The sequence below is a fragment of the Ailuropoda melanoleuca genome, chromosome 4, assembly GCF_002007445.2.
Source record: "Ailuropoda melanoleuca isolate Jingjing chromosome 4, ASM200744v2, whole genome shotgun sequence".
In the NCBI taxonomy this organism is placed as follows: domain Eukaryota; kingdom Metazoa; phylum Chordata; class Mammalia; order Carnivora; family Ursidae; genus Ailuropoda; species Ailuropoda melanoleuca.
In genome coordinates, this window is record NC_048221.1 from 53,764,333 (window position 1) to 53,789,645 (window position 25,313).

Genomic DNA, 25,313 nt, shown 5'->3' on the forward strand with positions numbered 1-25,313 from the left:
AGTTAATGCTATGAGTTCCATTTTATTCATTTACTCATTCAGATAACACTTTTGGGGTACCTAGTATGTGCTGTGCAGAAGCTAGTTGACATGGGAGATAGAGATTACTTGGAGATGCTTAGAGTGCTGTAGTGTTGACATTTACAAAGTACTCAAGACAAGTGTGGTATCTAGGAAGAAGGTAGCAGGCTTTGTGGCATCTGAAGGAATAACCAAGTTTGACTGGAGAGATTGTGAAATGTTCTGTTACATTTGATCTGCGACTTTTAAGATGAGTAACATTTCAACAAATGGTTGGGAAACGGTTTTTATTCCAGTCAGAGGGAATGTATTCTGAATATATGGCAATTCGAAAATTAAAAAGTTGTAATCTGATGGAAATTCCACCCGCCTGGGTACCATTCCTTCCAGCTGAGCACTGTATCTGGACGCCAGGTTGGTGCAGCACCAACACTTAGTAGTTCATATGCACTTGCATGAATTATTTTGGACAGAACTCTCTGACCCTCATCTCTGCAACATAATACTGTCTTTAGGGTGGTTTTGAGTTTGCAATGAGATAGACGCTCCTGCCATGGTCCCTGTCAGGTAGTCAGATGGGCTGGCTTCTGTCATTGGAGCTTAGGTGTAGGCAAGGGTGCACTCAAGCTTCACTGAAACAGCCAGAGGAGCTACCAGGAAGTTCCCAAGGCAACTTCCAGGAAAAGTCACAATCTCTGCTGTGGTTGGGTGGAGGAAAAATCTGGCTGTGGTTTGGGCTACAGTTGACGACCTTCAGTGTGGTTTCTAACAGCACCTCAGTGCCTGCCAAAGAAGGTGACGTTGGCTGCATTCAACATCGAGGGTCAGAGGAAACAGTCTCCCACATTATTTCCTTGTTTCCATTAGGGCAGCTCTAATTTCTTCATGTTTCTTCCCTGTGTTAATGCTTTCATTGATGTGAATCATTAATTCTTTCAACAAATATTTCCTGAGTACCTGCTATTTCCAGGGACTATTCTAGGCACTGAAATTCTAGTGGTGAACAGGACAGGCAAGGTCCCTGCTGTCATGATGCTTACAGTCTCTGGGGAGGGGTTGGTAGGGGCGGACAATAAAAAGTTAAATAAATTCACATGGTGATGAGAGATACAAAAAGAGTAAAAGAGGTAATAAATGGCCTCGGGGGTGGTCAAGGAAGGCCTTTTTGAGGAGGTGATATTTTGAACCGATTATTGAATGTCCCAAAGGGGGTTCTCAGAGAAGAGTTCTAGGCAGAGGAATCAATAAGTTTAAAGACTTAGGAGGAAATGAAATGAGCTTGGCAGGTTGGCTGGATACAGTGAGAGGCAAGTAGGAATTGAGGTGGGAAAGGTGGGCAGGACCCTTAGTATGGAGACCAAGTTAAGGAGTTTGTATTTTATTCTAAGTGCTGTGAGATGCCACTGGCAGTTTGCAGGTATTTTAAAATCTCAATAGAAGGCCAAGCAGACCAAAGTGACAGTTCCTGCCTTTCTGAAATGGCCACCTTGAGCTCAAGGAGGCTGGTTAGTGGCTCTAGATCTTGGAGAGTCCTAGAAGATAGCTTCTGGATTTTCTGGGACCCAAAAAAAATGTAAAGAATTTTTAAAAAGTAACCTATATTTCCACTATCCAGAAATAATGGTATATTTCCTTCCACTAGTCTGTTCTTCTAAGTAGTGGAAACCATACAGTAAAAACAATTTTGCATGCTTAACGTCTTACCATATGTCATTTACATTTGTCTTAAAAGATGACTGAATTATATTCCAGTGTATGTACGTAATGGTTGGCCATTCAGATTTTCAAAATTGGGGGTATTACAGTAGTCCCCCCCTTATCCACAGGGATATATGTTCCAAGACCCCCCCCACCCCGAATGCCTGAAGCACGGATTGTGCTAAACCCTATAAATGCTATTTTTTTTCTATATTTACATTCCTATGATAAAGTTTAATTGACAGGGGCCCTGGGTGGCTCAGTTGGTTAAAGCCTCTGCCTTTGGCTCAGGTCATGATCCTGGTCCTGGGATCCAGCCCCATGTTGGGCTCTCTGCTCAGCAGGGAGCCTGCTTCTCCCTGTCCCTCTGCCTGCCTCTCTCTTTGCCTGTGCTCTCTGTCTCTGTCAAATAAATAAATAAAATATTTTAAAAAAATGTTTAATTGACAAATTAGGCACAGTAAGAGGTTAACAATAACTAATAATAGAACAGTTTAAACAATATACTGTAGTAGAAGTTACGGGAATGCTTTCTCTTTCTCTCAAAATATCTTGTTATACTGTACTCAGCCCTCTAATTCTTATGGTGATGTGAGATGATAAAATGCGTAGTGATGAGGTGAATGACTTAGGCTTTGTGACGCAGCCTTGGGCTGTTGACCTTGAGATTGTCAGAAGGAGGGTCACGTGCTTCCGCACTGTTGGTCCCAGGTAACTGAAACCACACGTAAGGGGGGGGTGACTGTACAAAAAGAACGCTGGGAGTTTTTTTGATTCACAGTTCCTTGTTTCCGTTCTTGTCCCCCTTTTAACTCCTCTAACTCTCTCTTCAAAGCACAAAAATTCACACAGTTGGGCTTTTTAACCAACCAAATAAGTTTGGTGAGGAAGAAACAGTGCTTTTGAAGTATCCTCCCACCTGTGTTTTTAGATTAGTAAAAGTGAAGTGTTTCGCATCTTTGTTTCACATCTGTTCCTAGAGGGCTAAAACGCTTGAAAAGATCCAGAAATCCTGATATCAAGGACATCCTACTCAAACTGCCAAGTCATAAACCTTTCAGCAGCTTCTGGCCTTGGAACAAGAAGTGTCTCCAGATTCTGAAGAGTTTTGAAATTGTTTGTGTTTCCCTTAAAATGTTTAAAACATGAGAATGCATAAATTCCTTTTATAGAACATTCTAAAGAAACTGAACCGAATCAGTGATTTTATCTAGTGTTGGAACGAATGCCCCTCTACTGTGAGAAATTTATTAAAACTATGATTTTATTTGGATCAAAAGAGAGATCTTTTCCCCCATGCAAGAGTATATTCTTGGGGAATGTGAGTATCTATTTGTAGAGTCAGTAGGACAAACCATAAATGAAAGGAATCAATCTGATACTAGGCTAACATTGCTGCTCCTTTTGGAACCTCAAAAAAGGCTAAAGTATTTTTGTTTTCCAAAATTAACTGAAGCAGAGCCATGCAAAGCGAAGGAAGATGCTTTATTTCAGATTCAGGGTTATTTTTATGAATATATTTGCAAAATAGAATGTCCCCTGCTGTGTTATTTATTCTTTATTGAAAATTGAAAGAAACAGACCATACCTTTAAATACCCTAATTTAACTAAAGCCAGCAGCCTGTGCATTTTTAAAATTTCTCTTTAACAAGACCAACAGTAATTATTTTAAGGAAATGTATTTTTGAATGATTACTGTCTTATTCCAACCCTAAGCTTGCTGAGATGGTTGGTATATGAATATACTTTTTGGTTTAGATTGGAAAGGTTGCATGAAGTAGGTTTTGAGCAGGGTTTGGTTTTGAAAGCTAGCAGAAACATTGATGAGTAATAGTAAGGTTGTGATAAAACTTGGACATGTTTATGAACTCAAACCGTTTCACTTAATAGTGGGTTACTCCTAAAGTTACTGGTCTTGGCAGGTAATAAATAAGCAAGGTATTACTTCGCAGATTGATGTATTTTTCCTTCCTGCCCATTGGCTGAAATTTGAGATTTGGAAGCTAGATTTTATTGGAGTCATGTGGCATTCCATGTAACCCCACAAGAGAGTAGAGCCAAACCCTGATAAAGGAAGTCAGTTTTCACTGGGAGTGCAGGGTGTAAACTGGGCTGGAGGCAGGAGGAGGTGGGAGGCTGGTTGTGGAACAAATCTGGGATGGTGACCAGGCCATGGAAGTGGGGTCTGGAAGGAGGTGACAGAAGGGGGCTTTCCATCCCCTGCCCGTGAAAGCACACCACCTCCGCCTTTCCTGTGTCCCTTACCTCGTGTTCTGTGTGGTCATCTAGATGTCTTGGAAGACGAGAAAGCTCTAAAGAGGAGCCTTCCCTCCAAAGTCTCACGAGGCAAGAGGAAGAGAGGCTGCGGTGATCCTGGGGGCACCGCCCAAGTTCCAGTCAAAAAGAAAGCGGCCCAGGTGACTGTTAAGTCTGAAAACCCCAAGGTGGTGAAGGATGAAGCCCTCAGCGATGGGGAGGAGTTCAGGTGAGATGGCTGAAAAGCTTCCAGCCCAGTCTTGATTGTGCCCTCCGGGAACTGGGAGTCTCTTGTTGCTCGTCACTGGGATCCGTGCAAACGTTGGGATCTTTAAACTCCTCCAGCTGGACCTCAGACCACTAGTAAGATTCTTCTTAGCAATTATAGTAGGCCCTTGACCAACCAGGTTTGAACTGCATGGGTCCACTTCTACGTGGAGTTTTTTTATAAATACGGTAAGCACTGTAAATGTGATTTTTTAAAATAACATGTCCTTTTCTCTAGCTTACTTTATTGTAAGCATACAGTATATAATACATATAACATACAAAATACGGGTTATTCAACTGTATGTTATTGGTAAGGCTTCTAGTCAACAGTAGCCTAGTAGTAGTTAGTAGTTTTGGGGCGTCGAAAGTTTGGGGCGGGTGTTTGACTGTGAGTGGTCGGTGCCCCAACCCCACATTATTCAAGGGTCAACTGTATATAGTTTGCCTCTCAGACCTTTCAGATGGCAATGATAGCTGGCAGAAAAGGATTTATTTGTGGTTATCCAGCCAGATGGTAGCAAAAACCAGATGAGACTTAGGCCTCCTGACTCCTGGTCCAGTGCTCTTCCTACTGTGCAGCGATGACTACATACCTAAAATACTGGCCTGCCATTCCAGCTTTCTCTTGTACTGCTCTCCTCATGTTCACGCCACTTGCACCCAGCTGGACTTCTTGTCACACACTCACTCACCAGATGCTCAGACTTTGCTCCCTCTGAATCGTGCTCGTCCTTCCTTCCGCTTGGAATGCTTTCTTCCACCTTGAAGACGTGGGTCAGAATCCATCCACTCGACAGTCTTCTGATTTCTCGCTCTTACTTGTGCCCAGGCCACGTGCCCCTGCTTACTTCCCTGCAAGCCCTCCGAGGCCTGGAACCACGCCTGGTTTGTGTTTGTAGGCCCTGTGGCATCTAGGGCAGGGCCTTTTCTTTGGCAGAAACCCGAGCCAGGATTTTTGCGGCTGAATGAGCATGCATAGTAATAGGCAGTGAACAGTGACTTTTGCACTCAGGTCATCTCTCCTTTTCCCTTAGACTTTTCCTGAGAAAGCATGCCTCTGAGGTTCCTGCTTCCTGGTCGCCTCTCCCCACTAGTTGAATTCTTTCTCCAGAGAAAACCATGTACGCATTTACTAGGATGCTGCCAGTTAAAGCTCTGGGCCCCCCTTGCCGTCTCCGTTGAGAGTCGACTGCTACAAATCCATAGCGCATGGACATTTCCACTGCTTTTATTCTAAGGAGAAGTTTTTGTTTCTGTGGTGCTGAAAGTGGTCGGCTGCAAAGGGAATGCATGTATTTTTAGAGCTGAAGACAGGATTGGTTATTTTAAATGTCCGAGCTCAAATCTTAGATAACGTTCTCACTTGATACCACACATCAAACCTTAGAAAGCTAAAAGTCACTGTGCTCTGAACTCATTTTATATATGAAATTGCAAAAATGGGTTACATGTTAGCAACCATTGGATCTTCGGCCAATATTCAGCTAGCTGCTTATCTGCGTAGTTACCCTTAACTAGCTAGCTATCCATGCTTTTGTTGTGATTTGCGACGTACCTGTGTGTGGACACATCCCCACATACCTTGAGGTTAGAATTCTACCAGCTTCTGTCTCCTTACATCGTAGAGGTGGGGAGAAATAGTCATCCGAGTTGGCTCATGGTATGATCAGCACATGTGAATTCCCTCTTCCTCAGTGTGGTGTCCGCCTGTGCATATGTAATACATACCACAGCTTTTACTTCTGGAACTCACATTGTTAGGTTTCTTCTAACTTTTCCTGTACCACTTCCAGGCATAGCTGTGTTTTCCCTCACACAGCTCTAGGCTGTAGGTTCATTGCATTCTTTCTGTTTGACAGCACATAATAGTATTAGACTGATGATTACAGCCGTCTTGAGGAGCCCTTGAGACCCACAGTGATGGAGGGAATGAGGCTCAGAGCTCACCCATTATCTTTAAACAATTGCAACAGGTTCTCAGTAAACAGAAGAAAGCTCTAAAGAGGAGGATTCCATTTAGCTTAAATGTAGCACTAGGATGTGTGGGCCTTCTTCACCTGCCCTCCTGTGGTCTTTACACAGGGACTTCGCAAAAGGCCGCAAGAAGGCACACCCCCCACGGAGAGAGGCTCCTGTGGACAAAGGCAGCTGTGAAGGAGACGATGAGGAAGAAAGCGAAGATGATTGGGAAGAGGTGGAAGGTAAAACATCAGAGCTGTGTGATCCGCTTTTCCATTTGAGTCTGCTTGGATTCAGGTCACTTAGTTGCAATCCCGTTGTTTCCTTGTGAAACTAAGACCAGAGGTTGCAGTAGGGTCTTGCTTTTGATGGAAGGAGAAATTCATAACTAGGTTACCAAAGAAGGTTGTGTATTCTCTTCCCCTCGTGGCTGTCAGCGGAGTAGGTCGGGAAATAGCAGCATCTCGCAGAAGGCGCGCGGGCTTGGAGAGTAGTGAGATCTGGGTTCAGAGCCCAGCCTTGCCATTTGTACAGCTGTGTGAGAAGCAAACCCACCTGTCAGAGCAGAGTTTTGTCACCGATAGCATTTGGTAAGCATTGAATGCTCACCGTGAGCTGTTCACAGGCGAGGCTGCGGGATTGTAGGGGAGGAGGAAAGGTTTGCAGATGTAATGGGCCTAAAGCATCGTATGCTCACGATAAATGGCGGCTAATGTTATCATCCCTGATTTCTTCTGTCTAGCCTAACTTTATCCCAGCTTTTGATTTTGAAAGTGATTTTTGAAAACATACAAAAGAAATTGAAAATGTAGTACATAGACTCTTCACTTAGAATCAGTAATTTAACACTTGCCATAGTGACTGTGTCTTTCTCTCGGTAAATATGCACCATGGAACCATTTGAATGTAAGTCACAGACATCCTGGCATTTCACTTGTAAATACTTCCTGCATTTCCTAAGACTAAGACATTCTCCTGCATGATAAAATATTTTCACATTTAAGAAAACGAAAAGCCCCTAATTGTTACAGAAGTATCCTTCATAGCTGTTGTTTGTTTCTAATCCAGGATCTAATCAAGATGTGAGGTATACCTCCTTAGTCTAGAACAGCGCACCTCACCCAGCACCTTTTTTTGCTTTTCGTGGCACTGCTGTTTTTGAAGAGTCCTGGCCACCTCATTTGTGGGATGTCTCACATTCTAGTTTTGTCTGATAAACAGGCATCTCAGGGTGGTGGTAAACATGTTTCAGTATCCCCAGGTTTCTAATAAACTGTAAGTTAGGGCTTGATCGAATTTAGGTTAAACCTTTTTTTTGGGGGGGAGTCAAGAATATGTCATAGCTTTGTACCTCACACTGCATCCACTAAGAGGCTCCTATGTCAGTTTGCCCTACTAGTGATGCTAAGTGTGGTCGTACGGGTGGTTCTGCCAGATGGTGGCAATGTAAAGGTACTTTTTCCCTCTGTCATTAACCATCTCAGGTGCTACTCCGATTCTGTGTATCTTATTCTCCAGTAACTTTTACTTAGAAGTTTTTAGTACGCATTGATTGTAACTGAATCAGAGATTATTGTATTGAGCGTCGCAAAATGGAACTTTCTGAATCTCATTTCATATGCGTTTATCAGTGACTTTGATCTGTAAAGAAGAGCTCTCTAAGAATTGTATTTATTTTGAGTATCACTATGGACTTAGAGATATTTTTAAAACTCATTAAATATGTTATGTGTTATCATCATTATACTTTCTCATCTTCAGATTGTCCTGGATTTGGCTAGTGAGAGCTCCTTTAAGCCAGCTACCTTACTGTGTCCTTTTGACATGGGCTCTTCTCTAAAATGTTCTGTTTTCTGGCATAAGAAGATGTTCTAGGCCCATCCTATACTCTTCTTGCTCCAGACCTATAATCAACTTTTGTTTCTCCCGGAGGCCCTGGCTCATTTCATTAGTGACTGGTGTGTAGAAACCAGATCTTGGCATTAGGTGCGTTCATCACCAATGGGGTGTCACTGCTTCTGGGCCCAGAGCCTCTTTAAAGGGGCCTCTGCTAACGAAGTTCACAGTGAGATCCAGGTCGGCGAATCAGTTTATTTCAGCTAGCGTTCATAAGCAATGGTGAGGGTAAAGAGAGAAAAAAGATGCATTCCTTATCATTATAAGATTGCGATTGGGGGTGGAAGACCCCCTAAGTCATGCCTGTTTGAAGCAAATTGTGATATGGGTTATGGTAGTAATACAGAATAGGAAATCGTTCTTCTTTGTTTTTTGTTTTTTTTTTTCTCTTGGGGAAAGACTAAGTCTCTACTAAAACACACGTGAGCATCAGCTCCTTGATACTAGAGTCTGGATCTAATTCAACTCAGTATCTCTGGGCCTTAGTTTCCTCCTCTAAGGGCTGTTTCTCTGGGTTGTTCAAGTTAAATGAGAAATAAATGTAAAATAGCACAGTCTGTGGCATTTTTGAGATACTCAGCATTGTAGGAGTAGGGGTCTCCTTCCTTGCACCTGTTCTTCACTCCCTGCAGAACCTCCCTTTTGTTCAGTGTGCTAGCTATCATTGTTAGTGACTTTTTAAGAAAGGTTTTATGTATTTATTTTGAGAGAGGGAGGGAGAGAGAGAGAGTGCAGTCGGGAGGGGCCGAGGGAGAGAGAATCTCAAGCAGACTCCACGCTGAGCATGGAGCCTGATGGCGGGGCTTGATCCCATAACTCTGAGATCATGACCTGAGCTCAAACCAAGATTTGGCCACTTCCTCAACTGTGCCACCTAGGTGCCCCTGTTATTACTGATTTTAAAAAATTAATTGTTGCTAGAACTTGGTGAGCCTGTGCCAGGTGACGTGGGAGAAGATGCAGCCTTCTCTAAATCCGTCCTGCCTGTGAAACCAGTGGAGATAGAGATTGAAACACCCCAGCAGGCAAAAGCAAGGGAAAGAAGGTAAGATTAGGCACTTGTCTCTAGATTCCTGTCGCACATAATTAGGGAGAGCTGCTCCTTAACAAGAGCTTTTGAGAAACACATAGGAGGCTGGGGCCGAGTACCAGTGTGGTCAGGAGCCTTAGGTGAGAGCCCTGGGTTCCCCTTGAGGACTTGAACGAGAATCTTGGTTTGTCCTCTAGCTGGGGCAGGACATGGGAAGAGGAAACTCTTAGTGTTGAACATCTGTTGTGTGCCGAGGACTTTGCAGAGTGTCCATCGTCTTAAACTTGAAGGTAGTGTGTGAATGAGGATGTGGAGGCACAGAGAAATTAACAGTTCAGGAGCTGCTCAGCCAGGAAGCAGATGAGCCAAGATTTAAATCCCTGTCCGGCCAACTCGCCACTCATGCTTTCGCACCACATCACACTGAGCCATTTGAGGCAGGGAGCCCCCATTCCATCCCAGGATCCCCGGGGCCATTGTGGGATGTGAGCACAGTGCCTGGTGGTTAACTGGCAAATGAGCCCCACTCTGTGATGGGCACATTATTAGGCACGAGGGAGGAGGATAGACGCATGGGACACAGGCACGAAAGAGATTCAACAGCTGCACAGCACGAGAGAAATGAGTGTGCACCAGTTAGCAGGGAAGTACTGGTGCGGAGGAGGGAATCCGCGGTGGGGCAGGCAGGGAGGACTCCTGGGAGGATGTGCGCTTCACAGCATGTCCCTGAGGCGTGACGGCTGGAGACTGCCCCGAGCCAAGGTGTGCAGGTGGGAAGGAGCAGAAAAGCCTGTGGAAGACAGCCAGCTTGCAGGTTTGCCCGAGTAGCACAGCCTCATGCAGGAGAACCAGGAGAGCGATTCACGAGCCATGACACGTGACTGGGGGCTGGTGTCAGGGGTCAGTCTCCCACTTCATTCTCGGATTTTTTAATATGCATGGCAGTGAAAGGATAAAAGTGGAGTTTGAGACCTATCTTCGGAGGATGATGAAACGTTTCAGTAAAGAAGTCCGTGAGGACACGCACAAGGTAAGGGCCGGGGGCGAAGGGACAGTGTCCTCTCTGTCAAGGCAGGGCGGTGTGGTGCACACAACTTCAGTTCTCAGTCAAGCCTGGCTTTGTTGGGCTCTTCTNGTGGTGGTGTGAAAATAGTCCCTGCCTCGGAGGGGGTTGTGGGGATGGAGCACATATGACACGCGAAGTCCAGAGCACGAGGCCCGGCACGTGGCAGGGCCAGACGCACAGGCACTCTCCCTCCTTCCCTTCTTCCACCTGCTTCATAACCTCAGTTCCCACCACCGCTGAAGAGACGGTGCCTTTGACTTCAGGGGGCAGTGATCGAACCGTATTGTGGACCTAGCAAGGTTCTTGGCGTTGCGGGGATAGAGACTGACTTGTATAAAGCTTATTGCCTGCCATTAAGGAGAGTCTGATCTCACAGATGGAACAAGACAGACTTCAAAACAGGAAATTCAAGACTCAGAACGAGGAAAGGGATCGGTGTGGGTCGAGTGGCTGAGGAAGGCGGCTTTATGTAAGAGAAAGGCCAGCGGGGAGCGGTGGGGGGGGGGCTGCCCGCACCACGTTCAGAGGGTGCGTGCATTGGTGGCCCGTGGAGAGTGAGGGAAGGGCGCTTGGGGTCCCCTCCGATCGGCCGCGGGCAGCCACAGCGGGGAGAGCTGGCAGGGCTGGAAGAGACGGTGTGCCTGCAGCAGCCGCGGAAATCTGGAGCGAGATGAGCACAGAGCAGGGGCAGTGAGGAGACACCCGCCTCCGAGGCCTGAGGAGCACGGGAGATAGCTGTGCCGCTTGTGCTTCTTGGAAGAGATGAAATGAAGGACTGATACGACTGCAAGATGGGAAGCTTAAGCGAGGGGAGAAGAGCGGAGCCGTTGACTGAAATGGGGAGGTCAGAGGTGGGGAGGAAGGCAGCCGGTTTTGAAGGGAAAAGCGTATGAGGTTGTTGAGGAGGTGGTGAGGGGCTGCGTGATCATCTCCGGAGGCTGGGGGGCAGTTGGAGCTCAGGTGGGGGGCCAGCCTTGGGTCTGCAGCGGAGGAGGCTGGGTCTGGCGCCCAGGGAAGGGCAGACAGCCGTGTGGTGAACCCGCGCCGTCCCCCAGCTTGGATAGCTAATGGCGCTTGAGCAGTCTCTCCCTTCTCTCCCCCCACTCAGCTCTGCCTCCTGATCTTTCTGGAGCAGGTCCCAGACGTTGTAGGACATGATCCGTAAATCCTGCAGTATGTAGCTAAAAGAAAGACCTCTTAAAAAAAAGAAGTTTATATTCTGCAGTTTGGAGATTTGGTTAATTCTTTGAGGGAATAAGTATCCAGGGAGAAGACAGGGTGAAAGACATAGTCTTGGGAAATGGCTAATGGGATTTTTTCTTCCTTGTGTGTAGAAATAACAACAGATAATTCCTGCCCACAAAATGTCTCTCCGTTTGACAGCAGAAACCCCGCCAGTTCTCAGCCTCCCACCTTCCCCTTCTTCCCAGGTTCACCTGTTGTGCCTGCTGGCAAACGGTTTCTATCGCAGTCACACCTGCAGCCAGCCAGATCTGCTTGCCGTCGGCCTGTCCATCATCCCGGCTCGCTTTACCAGAGTGCCACCGCAAGACGTGGACGCCGGCTACCTGTCAAACCTGGTGAAATGGTATGGCCCTCCTGCCCGTCCTGCAGACCCCGTGTAGGACTTGTGTCTCTCAGAGGCTGGGGGCAGGTCAGTTCCAGAGACATTCCCTGAAGGGATTTTGTACGCCGGGCCGTGGGCACAGCCTTGACGTTAGAGACACGTCAGGCACGCTCTCTGCCCTGGAAGAGCTCCCAGGCTGGCTGGGGAGACAGATGCCCCCCCAGGTAATCATGGTCACATGAGGGGTGCTCGGGAGGAGGTCTGCTGGGCCCTGTAGGGGCACGGAGCAGCGAGGGCTGTAGGAAGGCTCCCGGGAATGTGAAGTCTGCTGGGATCTTCAGTGGTGAGCCAGGCTGAGTCACACAGACTGGGAAGATGAGAGCAGAGGCAGGCAAGGCTCACGATTCTCTTCCGAGACTCTCCTGTCTGATTTCCTTGGCTGTTAAAGGATAGCAAGCATTCTCTTCACCCTGACCTGTGACATGGGGAACACCTGGTGTCTGTCTCTCCAGGTTCATTGGTACATTTACAGTCAATGCAGACCTGTCAACCAACGAGGGAGATGGTCTGCAGACTACACTGGAAAGGAGGTTCGCTATTTACTCGGCGCGGGATGATGAAGAGTTGGTCCACGTAAGTGATCCCTCCTGGCAGCACTGTTTTTTAGTATGGCGAGCTAATGGCCATGGCAGTCACGTGCCAGATACCATTCCAGTGTTATACGTGTCCTTCCTTATTCAGTCCTTGTAAAATAAAAAGTAGGTTCTGAAGCTCAGAGAGGCCAAAGAACTTTCTCAGGGTCTTTCCACTGGTAAGCACTGGAGTCAGGTTGGGGACCGGTATGTGGGTGGAAAGTCTGCACTCTATTGTTTGGTGTCCTGGAGTAGTAAGCACTTAATTTTTGGTCAGGGGCCCTAGAATTGTTTCCATTAACTATTAAAAAATTATGTTCAGGAGTCCCAAGGAAATGTTTGTCTGCTAAAATCTGTTAGAAAGCGTTTCCCTACATTCCAGTTTGAGAAGTGACGTTGGCCACCAGCGGTGCAGTGAGGAGAGTTCGGTCGACCGAAAATAGAAGTAGAAACATGGCTTTATCCCTGAAAGATTCCTGTTCATTACCTATACTTACATCTGAGCCCCAGCTTTTCTGTTTGTTTAAGGAAAGACCAGACTTCTTGGATCTTAAAAGCCCAAATGACTGGCATCTTTACCTCTCTTCTGATTCATCTTGAAAAACTCTTTAAGATACCTGACTTGGCCGGTGATAATGCCGTGATACCACCACCCAGGGAAAAGCATTAATATTTGAGTATTATCCTCCCAAACTCTGTTCCTGTATTTCCAAAATGTTTTGTCCCTTCTAAAAGTCTGCCGTGTGCCCATTAAGTAGTTACTCCCCATTCTCCTCCCTCCTCTCTCTCTCCCTCAAGCACCTGGCAGCCACAGTCTGCATTCTGTCCCTACAGATTTACATATTCTGGATGTTTTACGTGGAAGAAGGATCATGTGACCTTTTGCGTCTGGCGGCTTTCAACCTAGCGTAGCATTTTCAAGGTCTGTCCATATTGTAGCGTGTCAGCACTTTGTTTCTTTTTCTGGCTAAATATCATCCCATTGTATGGAGAGACCACATTTTGTGTTATTTGTTAGTTGATGGACATTTAGGTTGTTTCCACCTCTTGCTCTTGTAAAGACTATTACCATAAACGTGTACGTACTTGAGTACTTGTTTTCCATTCTTTTGGGTATATACCCAGGGATGGAGTTGCTGGGTCGTTTTATGTTTAGCTTTTCGAAGAGTTCTCAGACTTTTCCACGGTGACCACACCATTTTACATTCCCACCAGCAGTGTACAAGGACTCCAGTTTCTCCAGATCTTCTCCAACACTTGTATTTTCCTTTTTTCTTTGAGCCATCCTAGTAGGTGTGCAGTGGTAGCTCATTGTGGATTGGCTTGCATTTCCCTGGTGACTCGGGATGCTTATCTTCATGTGCATGTTGACCATTAGAATGTCTTCTCCAGAGAAAGGCCTATTCAAATCCTATGCTCGTTTTTTAATTGGGTTCTTTGTCTTTTTGTTGTTCAGTTGTGAGGGTTCTTTCTATATTCTAGATACTAATTCCCTCTCAGAGATAAGCAAGTATTTTTCTCCTGTTCTGTAGGTTGTCTTTTCCTTTCCTGGAGAAAGTCTGTTGAGGCACAAAAGTTTTAATTTTGATGAAGTCTGCTTTTTCTGTTTGTCTTTTATTCCTTACGCTTCTGGTATCATAGCTAAGAATCCATTGCCAAATCGAAGGTCATGAAATTTTTCCCCCTTATGTTTTCCTCTAAGAGTTTTACAGTTTTGGCTCTTTCATCTGTTTTAAGTTCATGTTTATGTGTGTCGTGAGGTCAGTGTACGACGCTCCTTTCTGCATGTGGGTGTCCAGTTGTCCCGGGCCCTTTGTCGACGAGACTCTTCCAGCTGTTGTGTTATCTTCACCACTGGTTGGAGAGACAAGTCTGTCAGTGGGGATTGTGTGGCCTCGACACCCTCATCAACAAGCGGTTGGCCGTCGGCGTGTGGGTTATTTCTAATTGCCTTCAGCCATCGTGACTCCTTTGTCTGCCCCAGTCTGCAGTTCCTTGGTCTTCCCTCGTCCTCCCTATTTTGACACTTTTCGGAGGACTGCTTAGGAATTTTTAGAGTGTCCCTCGATTTGGGTTTCTTTGATGTTTTCTCACCCCCCCACCAGCTGCTTTTAACTCCCAAAGAAGTAGGCAGAAGTCATTCTTGTTTTCGCTGTAACGCAGCGTTTCCCAGAAACCGCGGGCTCCTGTGTGTGGCTCGCTCTGTCGGGCGTTATGGTAACTCATGAGACGCCGAGGTCTGCGCAGGACGGGCTTGCTCAGGCGCTCTCATGGCCGCCGTTTCGGGGGTTCATTCCCCTGGGGAGGCTCCCCTCCCTACAGGTTAACAGAAGTTTTAGAACGGCAGCCTCCGGTGGAAAGACTCGGGGGGGACATGGTAGATGGAATAGACTTTGGAGATCTGGTGACAGCGATGTTTTCTACTTCTTCTTCCCGAAGTGATCTTTCATTTCATTGTTTGATTTTAATCATAAGCACAACACATGTTGAGTACGGGAGATAGGTAAGCTGGAAAAAGAAATCGCCTGTAAACACCCAAAACAGGTTCTTTTCCAAATACACATACAAGTTTATATGCTTTTTTTTTTTTTTAAGATTTTATTTTTATTTATTCAACAGAGATAGAGACAGCCAGCGAGAGAGGGAACACAAGCAGGGGGAGTGGGAGAGGGAGAAGCAGGCTCACAGCAGAGGAGCCTGATGTGGGGCTCGATCCCATAATGCTGGGATCACACCCTGAGCCAAAGGCAGACACTTAACCGCTGTGCCACCCAGGCGCCCCATATATGCTTTTTTTTTTTTTTAACAAAAATTAACATTACATATTAAAAACCAAACTTCTTTTTTTCCTCTACTATGTCGTGAACATCTTCCCATTTTTCTACCGAGACAAATCTCTTTGGCATCATTTTTAATAGTGTGCAGTATTCCAGGCGGTTGTTTCTAACTTTCACTGTTACAAAAAACTTACCACAACAGACGCCATGGAATTAGTTAAATCTTGGATTCTTTTCTTAGGATGAACGCGTCACCCTTTTCCCCCGCAGATATTTTTACTGATCCTCCGGGCCCTGCAGCTCCCGACCCGACTGGTGCTGTCTCTGCAGCCGCTTCCTCTGAAGTTACCCGCAGCGAAGGTAGGGTTCTCCCCAAGGGCAGTTGGCTCCGTGGGGAGGGAGGAATGATCAGACTTAAAACAAAAAAATTGGTCATCAGGCTGTTTTTACGGGTTGGCTTTCATGGAGCATGGGCCCCTTGAGCCTGCCTTGCTCTCCCCTGTGTTGGGAAGACTGGACACCAGTGGGCCTCCAGCAGCCCGAGCCTGATGTGCACAGAGGGGCCTGAGAGAGGTCCTGACTCCCTGGTGGGTTAGTTTCTGCCTCGTGACACAGCGCAATGGCCCCGTCCTCCTCCCCGGCCGTGTGGAGTGGTAGTGGGAGAGGGACTCTGCGTTCTGCCGTCATCAGAGCAGGAGGCCCGGCAGCAGCCTTGCTGCCAGCACCGTCTGAAACCTAGTGGTCCGGATGTGGATTTCAGTCTGTAATCTTAACGCGGCACATTCACCAAGTCCGTCAGTATCTGTTCGCAGGTTGCGTTATGTGCGAGGCGGGTGTTATTGCCGAGGAAACCGAGACTCAGAGGTTTACACATACGTAATAAATACATATTTGAGAAATGTAAATAAATGTATAGATAGTTGACTGAAACCACAGAACAAACGAGAAGCAGAACTGGATTATCTGTTTCCTGTGCTTCCCCCCACCCCCCTGGGCTCTAGAGCGAAAAGACTTAGATTGTGGCTTAGCTAAGATGCCCCAGATTTTAGTGAACACATTCTTAACATTCCTAAAGGATTGCCGGCCAGGCCCGACCCTGTCTGAGCTGGGGACATCCTGTGTACGTTGGTTCCGTGTAGTGACTTAGCCCTGGCAGATTGTAGGATCTCTATCATCCTGAGCACAAAAAGAAAAAACAGTATTTCCTGTTCTGTTTAAGGGAAAGAAAGCTCCCAAGGAGATATCAGCAGAGAGTCCTGGAGGCTCCTTGGAAACTCACAGCCCAGTTCCAGAAAGCCAAACCAAACCCAAGACCAGCAAAGGAACCAGGCAGGAGGACACATCTTCTAAGGGTCCTGGAGGTCCAAGTGCCAAAGGGAAGAGGAGCAAGGCAGCCGCGGTCGGGAAGAAGCGGAGAGAGCCCTCCTGCAGTGGGGAGGAAGAGCACAAGGCAGGAGGGCAGCAGGAGGACACCCGGAGACATCGGCATGGCCGGGAGCGGCGGGTGGCCTCCAAGGTGTCTTACAAAGAAGAGAGTGGGAGTGACAAGATCAGCAGTGGCTCTGACTTCGAGCTCTCCAGTGGGGAAGCCCATCATTCATCTGATGAGGATTCTGAGCCTGGCCTTTCCAGGCAGAGGAGGGCCCCAGCCCCCCAGAGGACAAAGGCAGGGTCCAAGAGTGACTCCAGGACCCAAAGGGGAAGGCATTCTAAGCACCCCAGCTTTCCAGCAGCATCCACGAGCTCTTCAAGCAGTAAGAGTAAGCGAGGCAAGAAAATCTCCAATGATGGTGAGGGGGCAGAAAGAGGGAAAGCAGTTGGTGTAGACCAGTGGCTAGAGGTGTTCTGTGAACAGGAGGAAAAGTGGGTGTGTGTGGACTGTGTGCATGGTGTGGTGGGCCAGGCTCTGACCTGTTACAAGTATGCCACCAAGCCCATGACCTACGTGGTGGGCATCGACGGTGATGGCTGGGTCCGGGATGTCACCCAGAGGTACGACCCCGCCTGGATGACTGTGACCCGCAAGTGCCGGGTTGACGCCAAGTGGTGGGCTGAAACCTTGAGACCGTACCAGAGCCCGCTGGTGGAGAGGGAGAAGAAGGAAGACTCAGAGGTAAGGCCTCGGCTGTCGTGGGCTCCAAGGCCCATCTTGGTGCCCCTTGTATATGCCCAGCCCCGTGTGGGGGTATCTTTATGTGTGATCTCCTGGAATTATCATAATACTGTAGACCCGGGATGACTGTTGCCTTAGTTTTACCAGTTAAAAATGGAGGATCTGAGAGATCAACTGCCTTGGTATTTGAACCCATGACTATCTGGCTTCAAAGCCGTTGTACAGCATATTTTTAATTATTGCCTAGCTATAAATTTGGAGCTTTAAAATAGTTTATGCAGTCATATAAATTGCACTGAGTGAAAGAAGACAAAACTCATGAATGCAGTAGCCATTTGTCTCCCTGCCCCGCACAAGCCCTGAGTGCACTCACAGAAGCCCACACACAGACACTTCTTGGATCTAGAACATTCCTCTCCTGGGAAGAAAGGGACCCGGGAGGGTGCCTGGGAGACAGACCGCTACACGGCGCAGCTGTGTGCTAGCACCGCCCGCCAACCCGAGCTCCTTGTGCGTGACGGTCGTGTCGGGGGAGCTCGGCGCTTGCCCGGATCTGCCGACGCGGGGGTCCCACTCTCAGGACGGGTGAAGCATGGGTTTGTTTAGTGTCCCCGTAGCGGTGCAGCTCCCTCTGCATTGAGAGGGGTTGTTCCTGGTTCATTTGACCTAGATGCGACAGGGTGAGCGGGAATTGTGCCGGTGGTGTCACGACTGACTAATGAAAGCGTGTGCGGTGGACGCTGACCGAGCCCGGCTCCCGGCACTCCGCGTGGCCGGTCCGCGCGCGTCTGCTGGGGCTGTTGAAGAGACGCCAGGGAAAGCTCAGGAGACCTTGGTGGATAGGTGAGTTCCCGCAGTGGAACTGTCCGCTGAGCAACTGGAATCCTCACAGAAGTGCTGAGAGAGCGAGTGTTCATCACAGGGGACTAAGAGTCGGGCGGTGCGAACGGCCCGTTTGAGGTTCCCGGGAGAGCAGGGTCAAGTAGACCTGCATTGCAGAGCAGGTAAGGCCTTCTTCCCGAAGAGAACCGGGTGTCCTCCCTGAGGACGAGGGCTGTCTGAGCACCGAGAATGAATAGCTTAGGTCACTCTGTTCGGAGTTGCCACAAGCCACAGGACTCACGCTTCTGTAGTTTTTGATTTACCTAAAACCTGCCTAGTACCCGACTACCGACGCTCGTGGAACCCCTGCCGCACGGTTTCCTGAACAAGGTGGTGCGGGGATCACCCGCCTCGGACCTCTCCTCCTCTTCCTGACCTGCTCACCATTGTCTCTCTGGCCTTTGCAGTTCCAGGCAAAGCACCTGGGCCAGCCTTTGCCCACCGTCATTGGCACATACAAGAACCACCCTCTGTACGTGCTGAAGAGGCATCTCCTGAAGTACGAGGCCATCTACCCCGAGACGGCCGCGGTTCTTGGCTACTGTCGTGGGGAAGCCGTCTATTCCAGGTGCGCGAGGCGGTCCGGGGGCCCTGGGGCTTCCGGGTGGCCTGGGACCAGCAGCTTCTGGGGGACGGGCTGCCTACGTCAGCCCTTTGTCAAAGGGGATGAGCTTTATGGTGTGTGCGCGCACGGGCACAGGTAAAAGGATTCTAGCTTGAAGATGAAAGCAATAAGGGTTAAAAGACCAGCAGGTACAAAAAAGTTATGGGGGAAAAATTTAAAAGGATAGCAAGGTTTATGTGGGACAATAGAAAATACACCCATAATATCTAAGTCACAAACATACAAAAGGAGGGAATACAAGATTGGATCATGAAAGTTAAAGGGAGAAGATCTTTTAATGGGGACGGAGCTTCTGTTTGGGAAGATGGAAAAGTTCCAGAGGTGCATGGTGGGAATGGTTACTCAGTAGTGTGAATGTACGTAACGCCATGGACCTGCCACAGACCTAGAAATGGTCAAGATGATAGATCTTATGTATATTTTGTCCACGCTAAAAAAAATTGCCAAAGAAGAGGGGAAGGGAGTAAGAGTTAGAAAAAGAATGTAAAATATATACAAAATGAAAGGAAATTTTTTTAAGATGATTTATTTATTTATTGAGAGAGTGCATGTGAGCAGGGTGGGGGCAGAGGTAGAGGAAAAGGGTTTCAAGCAGACTCCCTGCTGAGCGCAGAGCCCCATGTGGGGCTCCGTCTCACAACCCTGAAATCATGGCCTGAGCCGAAATCTAGAGTCGGACACTTAACCGACAGCGCCATCCAGGCGCCCCTAGAATGAAAAATTTTAATGTCAATTTAAGGTGAGAGAGAAATAAAAATAGAAGCAAAACTGTCTAAGAAAAAATAGCAAAGGAAAGAAATTAACAATGGAATACTACTCAGCCATCAAAAAATGAAATCTTGCCATTTGCCATGACGTGGAGGGAACTGGAGGGTATTACCCTCAGCGAAATAAGTCAATCAAAGACAGTTATCATATGATCTCACTGATAATGTGGAATTTAAGAAACAAAACAGGATCATAGGGGAAGAGAGGAAAAAAAAGACAAAATGAGGGAGACAAACCATGAGACTCTTAATCATAGGGAACAGACTGAGGGCTGCTGGGGGCGGTGGAGGTGGGGTGGCTGGGTGATGGACATTAAGGAGGGCACGTGATGTAATGAGCACTGGGTATTATGTAAGACATGAATCACTGACCTCCACCTCTGAAACCAATAATACATGATATGTTAATTAAATGAATTTAAATAAAATGTGCATCTAAAAAACAAATGATAACTAAAAGAAGTGGCTTTTAAAAACACTGGAATGAAAAACCAAAAAAGAGTAGAGGATATTCTTAACAAATGGAAGAAGAAAGAAAACAAGGCAACAGGAAAATGCCAGGAGTAGGTGGCGCGAGGGCTCGGTGGGGGGGGGGGGCTCCTTCCCGAGTGCATCCCCGCAGGGACTCCGCCTCCCCCCTCTGTTCCACATCTGTTCTAGTTCAGGAGGCGTCAGGCCTGGTCAGGGCCCCAGCTCCCGGCAGTCAGAGGCCCCGGACCCAGCCGCCCTGGTAGATAGAGGTCTAGGCACAGGCTTCGTCAAGTGCTTGGGGGAGAGCGGGTCGGGGGGGCGGGGAAGAAAGTGCAGGCGTGGTGCGCCGGGAGCACCATGTCGGTCCTCAGAGAAAGCATCAGAGGTGGACAGGTTTTCTGGTAGTGAAATACACAGTTGACCGCGTAACCGAGTGTGAGCGTACGGGTCGGTGGTGTTCAGGACAGTGACCAGGTCGTACAGCCGTCCCCACCATCCGTCTGCAGAACTTCGTCACCTTCCTGAACTGCAGCTCCATGCCCGCAAAACAGTAACTCCCCGTTGCCTCCTGCCCCCGGCCCCTGGCGGTGCCTGCTGCTCCATCTCGCTGCACTTGACTCCCTGGGGGACAGTATGTCAGTGGGGTCATGGCCTCCAGGGACGGACACTTGGCGTTGCTTCCCCTTTCGGCTGCTGTAAATAATGCTGCTGTGAGCATGGGCGTACAAATGCCTCTCTGAGATTCTGCTTTCCTCTCTTTTGGGTGTGTGCCCAGAAGTAGAATTGCTCATCATATGGTAATTCCGTGTTTCACTTTTTGAAGAACCAGCCTACCGTCTTCCACAACGGCTGCATTGTTTTACAGTCCTACCAGCGGCGTGCGAGGAATCCGGTTTCTCACACCCTCGCCAACACTTACTTTCGGGTTTTGGATAATAGCCGCCCTAATGGGTGGGAAGTGGTTAGAAGCTGAGATTTATCCTAGCAGGGCTGTGTCCACTTCCCCACTCTTCTCCTTGGAATGTCCCGACGGTGCCCACCTGCTCCCCACCCCCACCTTCTATGTGAGGACATGACCGTGACATAATTGCTCCTTGGAGCAGTCAGAGGTGTGCAGCCTGCCGGGGGGAGTGCGGGTGGAGGTCCCAGCCCTGCCAGGGATGCTGCGGACAGACAGGCTCTGCTTCAGTGCCCGAAAAGTGTCCGGTCCTTCTGCAGCCTGGCAGGCAGAGAGGGCAGAGCTCATTATCCCTGACTGAGAGGACACCGCCGAGGCTCGGGAAGGGTCACCCTGCTAGGCCGTGGCACGGAGGAGGCACACGCTGCACATGCCCAGGACTGGGCCGAACATCAGCCTCAGACGGGGCGGGAGCTGGAGAGCCTGGTTTCCGCACCGGAAGGGATCTTAGTGCCCTCGCTCATTGGTGCCGGTTCTCTGGCCAGAAAGCGGGGCTGCAGACTGAGCAAGAGAGGAGTGAGCCCCGTCAAGGAAGGCTCAGTGAGGAAGGCAGTTGGAACTCATTGGAAAGTGGCCTTGCAAGGCCAGGGTACAGTTCTTAGCTCTGGAAGGAGAGTGAAGCGAGAGGCGCTGTCTGTGATCACAGGCTGCTGGGAATTACGACTGTTCCATGTGCATGAATCTTCATTCCATGGTAACTCATTAGCTTATAGTTCCCGTGTAGTCGTCTTTGGGGTTCACTGCCCTTTCTTTGGAAAGTCGTCCCTCCCCCCACCTGTGTTTAGCAGCAGACCAGGCCTTGGGCAGCCAGGCTCCGGCTCAGTGGTGGGGAACGCACTGCACTGATCTGCCTTTCCCCTCGTCCCCTGCAGGCTGCAAAGGGCTGCCCGCTGTGGGAGGAGGGGTGAAGCGTTGGCATGAAGCCTAAGACAGGCACTGTAACTCCATCTAGGTCAGGATTTGTAAGTGGACACAACCCCCAGGAGCTAGGAAGTCCAGGTTAGCCATTTGCCTAATGCGGGTCCCCTGGTTCCCTTGGGAGCCGGGCCTGAGGAGAGAATGGAGGACCAAGCCCTTCCTTCTGGAAGGCCCTTCCCTCTGGCGGGCGGTGTGAGGCGAGCATCTGTGCACACTGCGCTCCTTCAGGCCCTCTGTGAATGGAGTTCGTCCTGTGTCTCCCCCTGTTGGCTCCTGCAGGGATTGTGTGCATACCCTGCACTCGCGGGACACATGGCTGAAACAGGCGAGAGTGGTGAGGCTGGGAGAAGTGCCCTACAAGGTAAGGGGGGCAGAGGCCCGGGCTCTCAGGGTTGCTGAGTGCGTGCCCGGGAGAGGAATCCAGGGCTGACTTTTCTGGCTTGAGAAAGACTGGAGGAAGAGAAAAGCATTCAAATATATCTTACTCTAATGGGGAATTTGTAAGATGGATCTCTCAGAGCACGCAAGATGTGACATTTTTTAAGGGTTGTAAAACAGGCTGCACGTGACCCTTTCCAGAAAAACATGCCAAGCCCTGCGCTGGAGGTGGCCGGTGCGTGCGTCCCACTTCTCCTTACGGCCTTCTTGCTTGTCCTCCCTGGTGAAACTTCTGGCCGCTAGACACGGTCGGGGAGTGTGGGAGGGGTCCCAAGCTGTCAGTGCCTTCCAGGGTGCTGACACAGCTAGTTCCCGGATTTAAGTCCTGGCCCTGTCACTCACCTGGCCATGGGCCTTCAGTGACTTCATCTCTGACTCCCAGTTACCCTGTCTGCGGTGACAGTAGAGAGCATGGCATGGCTGGTAAAGCATGGCTCTGGCCCCCGGGACTGTGGCTGTAGGCAAATGGTTTGCAGCGCCCAGGTCGCTCATCGGTGCAATGGAGACAGTGGTGGGACCGCCCTGCTGGGCGCAGCGCCTGGGCAGGGAGCACTCTAGGTGTTGGCTAGCGGTGGCGGTCCTCGGGGTTGCGGTGGTACTGGGCGCTGTAAAGGGGTAACAAGCACACCCATCTCGGGTTCGCTGTGGAGGTTAACGGAGCCACGGGTTTAGGAAAGCCCTCAGCACGGTCCCCAGATACGGTAAGGGCTGCGGAGGCAGTAGTGCCCCCGTAAACTGGCTGTCCCTCCGGCACAGATGGTGAAAGGCTACTCCAACCGGGCCCGGAAAGCCCGCCTTGCCGAGCCCCAGCTGCAGGACCACAACGACCTGGGCCTGTTTGGCGAGTGGCAGACGGAGGAGTACCAGCCGCCTGTGGCTGTGGACGGCAAGGTGAGGGCTGCGCTCCGTGCAGTCAGGGCCGGCCTGCTTCACGCTGCCGCTGGCTGGAGCCACTCTGCCACCCTCCGCAGGTGCCCCGGAATGAGTTCGGGAACGTGTACCTCTTCCTGCCCAGCATGATGCCCGTCGGCTGTGTCCAGCTCAGCCTGCCCAACCTGCACCGTGTGGCCCGCAAGCTGGACATTGACTGTGCCCAGGCCATCACCGGCTTCGATTTCCATAAAGGCTACTCCCATCCCATGTGCGTGAGGGGCCTTCCACGGCAGCTGGCAGGAGGGCTGGGCTTCCTGGAGAAGGGGCAGGAAGTCGATGTGGGGGTAGAGGCCATTTTCTGGGTTTGACTCTGGATTTGCCAAGTCAGCCTTAACACGTTACCTTTTGCTTCACACTCTTGCTCTGGCTGACTCGCCTCCGTCCAGAGGCCGTGGAAGCCATGGAACAGCACGCTGGTGATGCGAGATGAAAACCATCTCCTGGGGGTGGGGCCGGGGGACCAAGCAAGGTCAGCATGCTTCCTGGTTAGGTGGCCTCTGTCCCCCCGCGGTCAGAGGGGTTGCTGGGGAAGACGCGGCGCCAGAGTCCCCAGGCCTGCCTCCCGCACGGCCGGTGTCTGTCAGCAGCTGCGGCCGGGACTGCGGACGGCTGACGCCGGAGGTCCCACAGGGCCCCGAGGGCTTAGGAGCCGCTTGCTGGCCTCCGCAAGGGGCAGGAGAGGCCAGAACAGGCGGCAGGCTCACGGAAGGCCATCCGTGTCGCATGCTTACAGAACTGACGGGTACATTGTCTGCGAGGAATACAAAGACGTGCTCCTGGCTGCCTGGGAGAACGAGCAGGCGCTCATTGAGAAGCGGGAGAAGGAGGTGAGCCGTCTGGCCAGGGCGGGCTGGATGGGGGCCTGGGGTACGAAAGCAGAATGGCAGGGGAATGCCAGGTGGGGGAGGTGCCTCACTTGCACTGTGGGTAACAGGAGAGGCCACCGGCCCCAAAGTGCTTTCCAGCTCCCGGACTTTGTGGAGGGCACCCTAAGGAGCCAGCCCCGGATAAACCGGGTCCTGTCTGCCCCTCACCATCCACCATCCCTGTCCACTGTGCACCTGGATCCGGCCCTGGGGGCTGCTGCACGTGCCGTCCACACCTGCCTCTGCGGAAGGGAACACCTGTGCTCCAGGCCTCCTCGAAGATGTTCGAGTCACTCACAGTTACAAAGACGCTTCTGTTATGTGCATCACTTTATAAATCACACTCCTTTTAAAACAGACTCGGCATGGTTGAGACTCTCTCTGTTGACCAGAAAAGTCTTTGGATCTCTGTATGTTCGTAGGTTCCATCTTGACACTTCGCCTGAAAGTGGCGGTACTTAACATTTTGTGTTCTCCGTTACCTTTTGCCTGCAGAAAAGAGAGAAGCGGGCCCTGGGGAACTGGAAGCTGCTGGTCAGGGGTCTGCTCATCAGGGAAAGGCTGAAGCTTCGCTATGGGGACAAGGTCGGTGTGGCTTTTTTGGAAAGAAGACAAGCCCAGGTGGGAGAGGGGGACTTAGAACTACGGGCCCGGATTCTGCCCATAGAGGCCTTGTGTTTTGACACCACAGTCCTGTGTCTCTGAGGCACCTGTGTCCTTACCTTGTTGGGAACGGTGTCCCTGGAGTCTGCCGCAGCTAGCTCTTCGGCCCCCAGCCCGACCCTGACATCCCCTTTCCTGCTCCTGTCTGCCATAGCAGGTGCCTGCTGGGGGTCTGACCTCGTGCTAAACCCAGGGAGGGACAGGCTCCCTGCATGTCTGTGTTTGATGTGTCCCTCGTAGCCTGGCGGCGTTCCCTGTGCCCATGGCCGGCCTCCAGGCCTGGGCTTGCTCACTTAAGTCCTGTTTCATGGCATCTGCCCCAGGCTGGGCCAGCCTATGGGCGCAGGTGCAAAGTTGACAATGCAGCCCTCAAGAGGCTCCCAGAGGGGCAGAGAGGCCCCTCCACGCAGTTATCCGGTGAGATCAGTACTGGGTCAGACACAGAAATGTGCTCTGGGAACAGCTACAACCACACCTGTTTTCTCCCCGTCTCCAACCCCCGTGCT

The 25,313-nt window shown here is 49.8% G+C and overlaps 1 protein-coding gene across 2 annotated transcripts in view; it reads left to right on the plus strand.

Moving 5' to 3' along the window:
• Nucleotides 1–25,313, plus strand: part of XPC (XPC complex subunit, DNA damage recognition and repair factor) — a 28,543-nt gene that overhangs the window by 1,729 nt on the left and 1,501 nt on the right. Inside the window, exons 2-15 of one of the 2 annotated variants that reach the window (XM_019801225.2) lie at nt 4,010–4,205; nt 6,329–6,447; nt 9,023–9,146; nt 10,077–10,161; nt 11,628–11,785; nt 12,277–12,397; nt 15,444–15,533; nt 16,393–17,286; nt 18,576–18,736; nt 22,187–22,268; nt 23,102–23,236; nt 23,317–23,486; nt 24,012–24,105; nt 24,234–24,530. In XM_019801225.2, coding sequence (XP_019656784.1) covers nt 4,010–4,205; nt 6,329–6,447; nt 9,023–9,146; nt 10,077–10,161; nt 11,628–11,785; nt 12,277–12,397; nt 15,444–15,533; nt 16,393–17,286; nt 18,576–18,736; nt 22,187–22,268; nt 23,102–23,236; nt 23,317–23,486; nt 24,012–24,105; nt 24,234–24,497 — 2,693 coding nt within the window. In that variant the 3' untranslated portion in view covers nt 24,498–24,530. Of the gene's footprint in view, nt 1–4,009; nt 4,206–6,328; nt 6,448–9,022; nt 9,147–10,076; nt 10,162–11,627; nt 11,786–12,276; nt 12,398–15,443; nt 15,534–16,392; nt 17,287–18,575; nt 18,737–22,186; nt 22,269–23,101; nt 23,237–23,316; nt 23,487–24,011; nt 24,106–24,233; nt 24,531–24,639; nt 24,730–25,313 lie in introns of those variants that run through there. The other variant, XM_002920685.4, reaches the window with a different exon arrangement.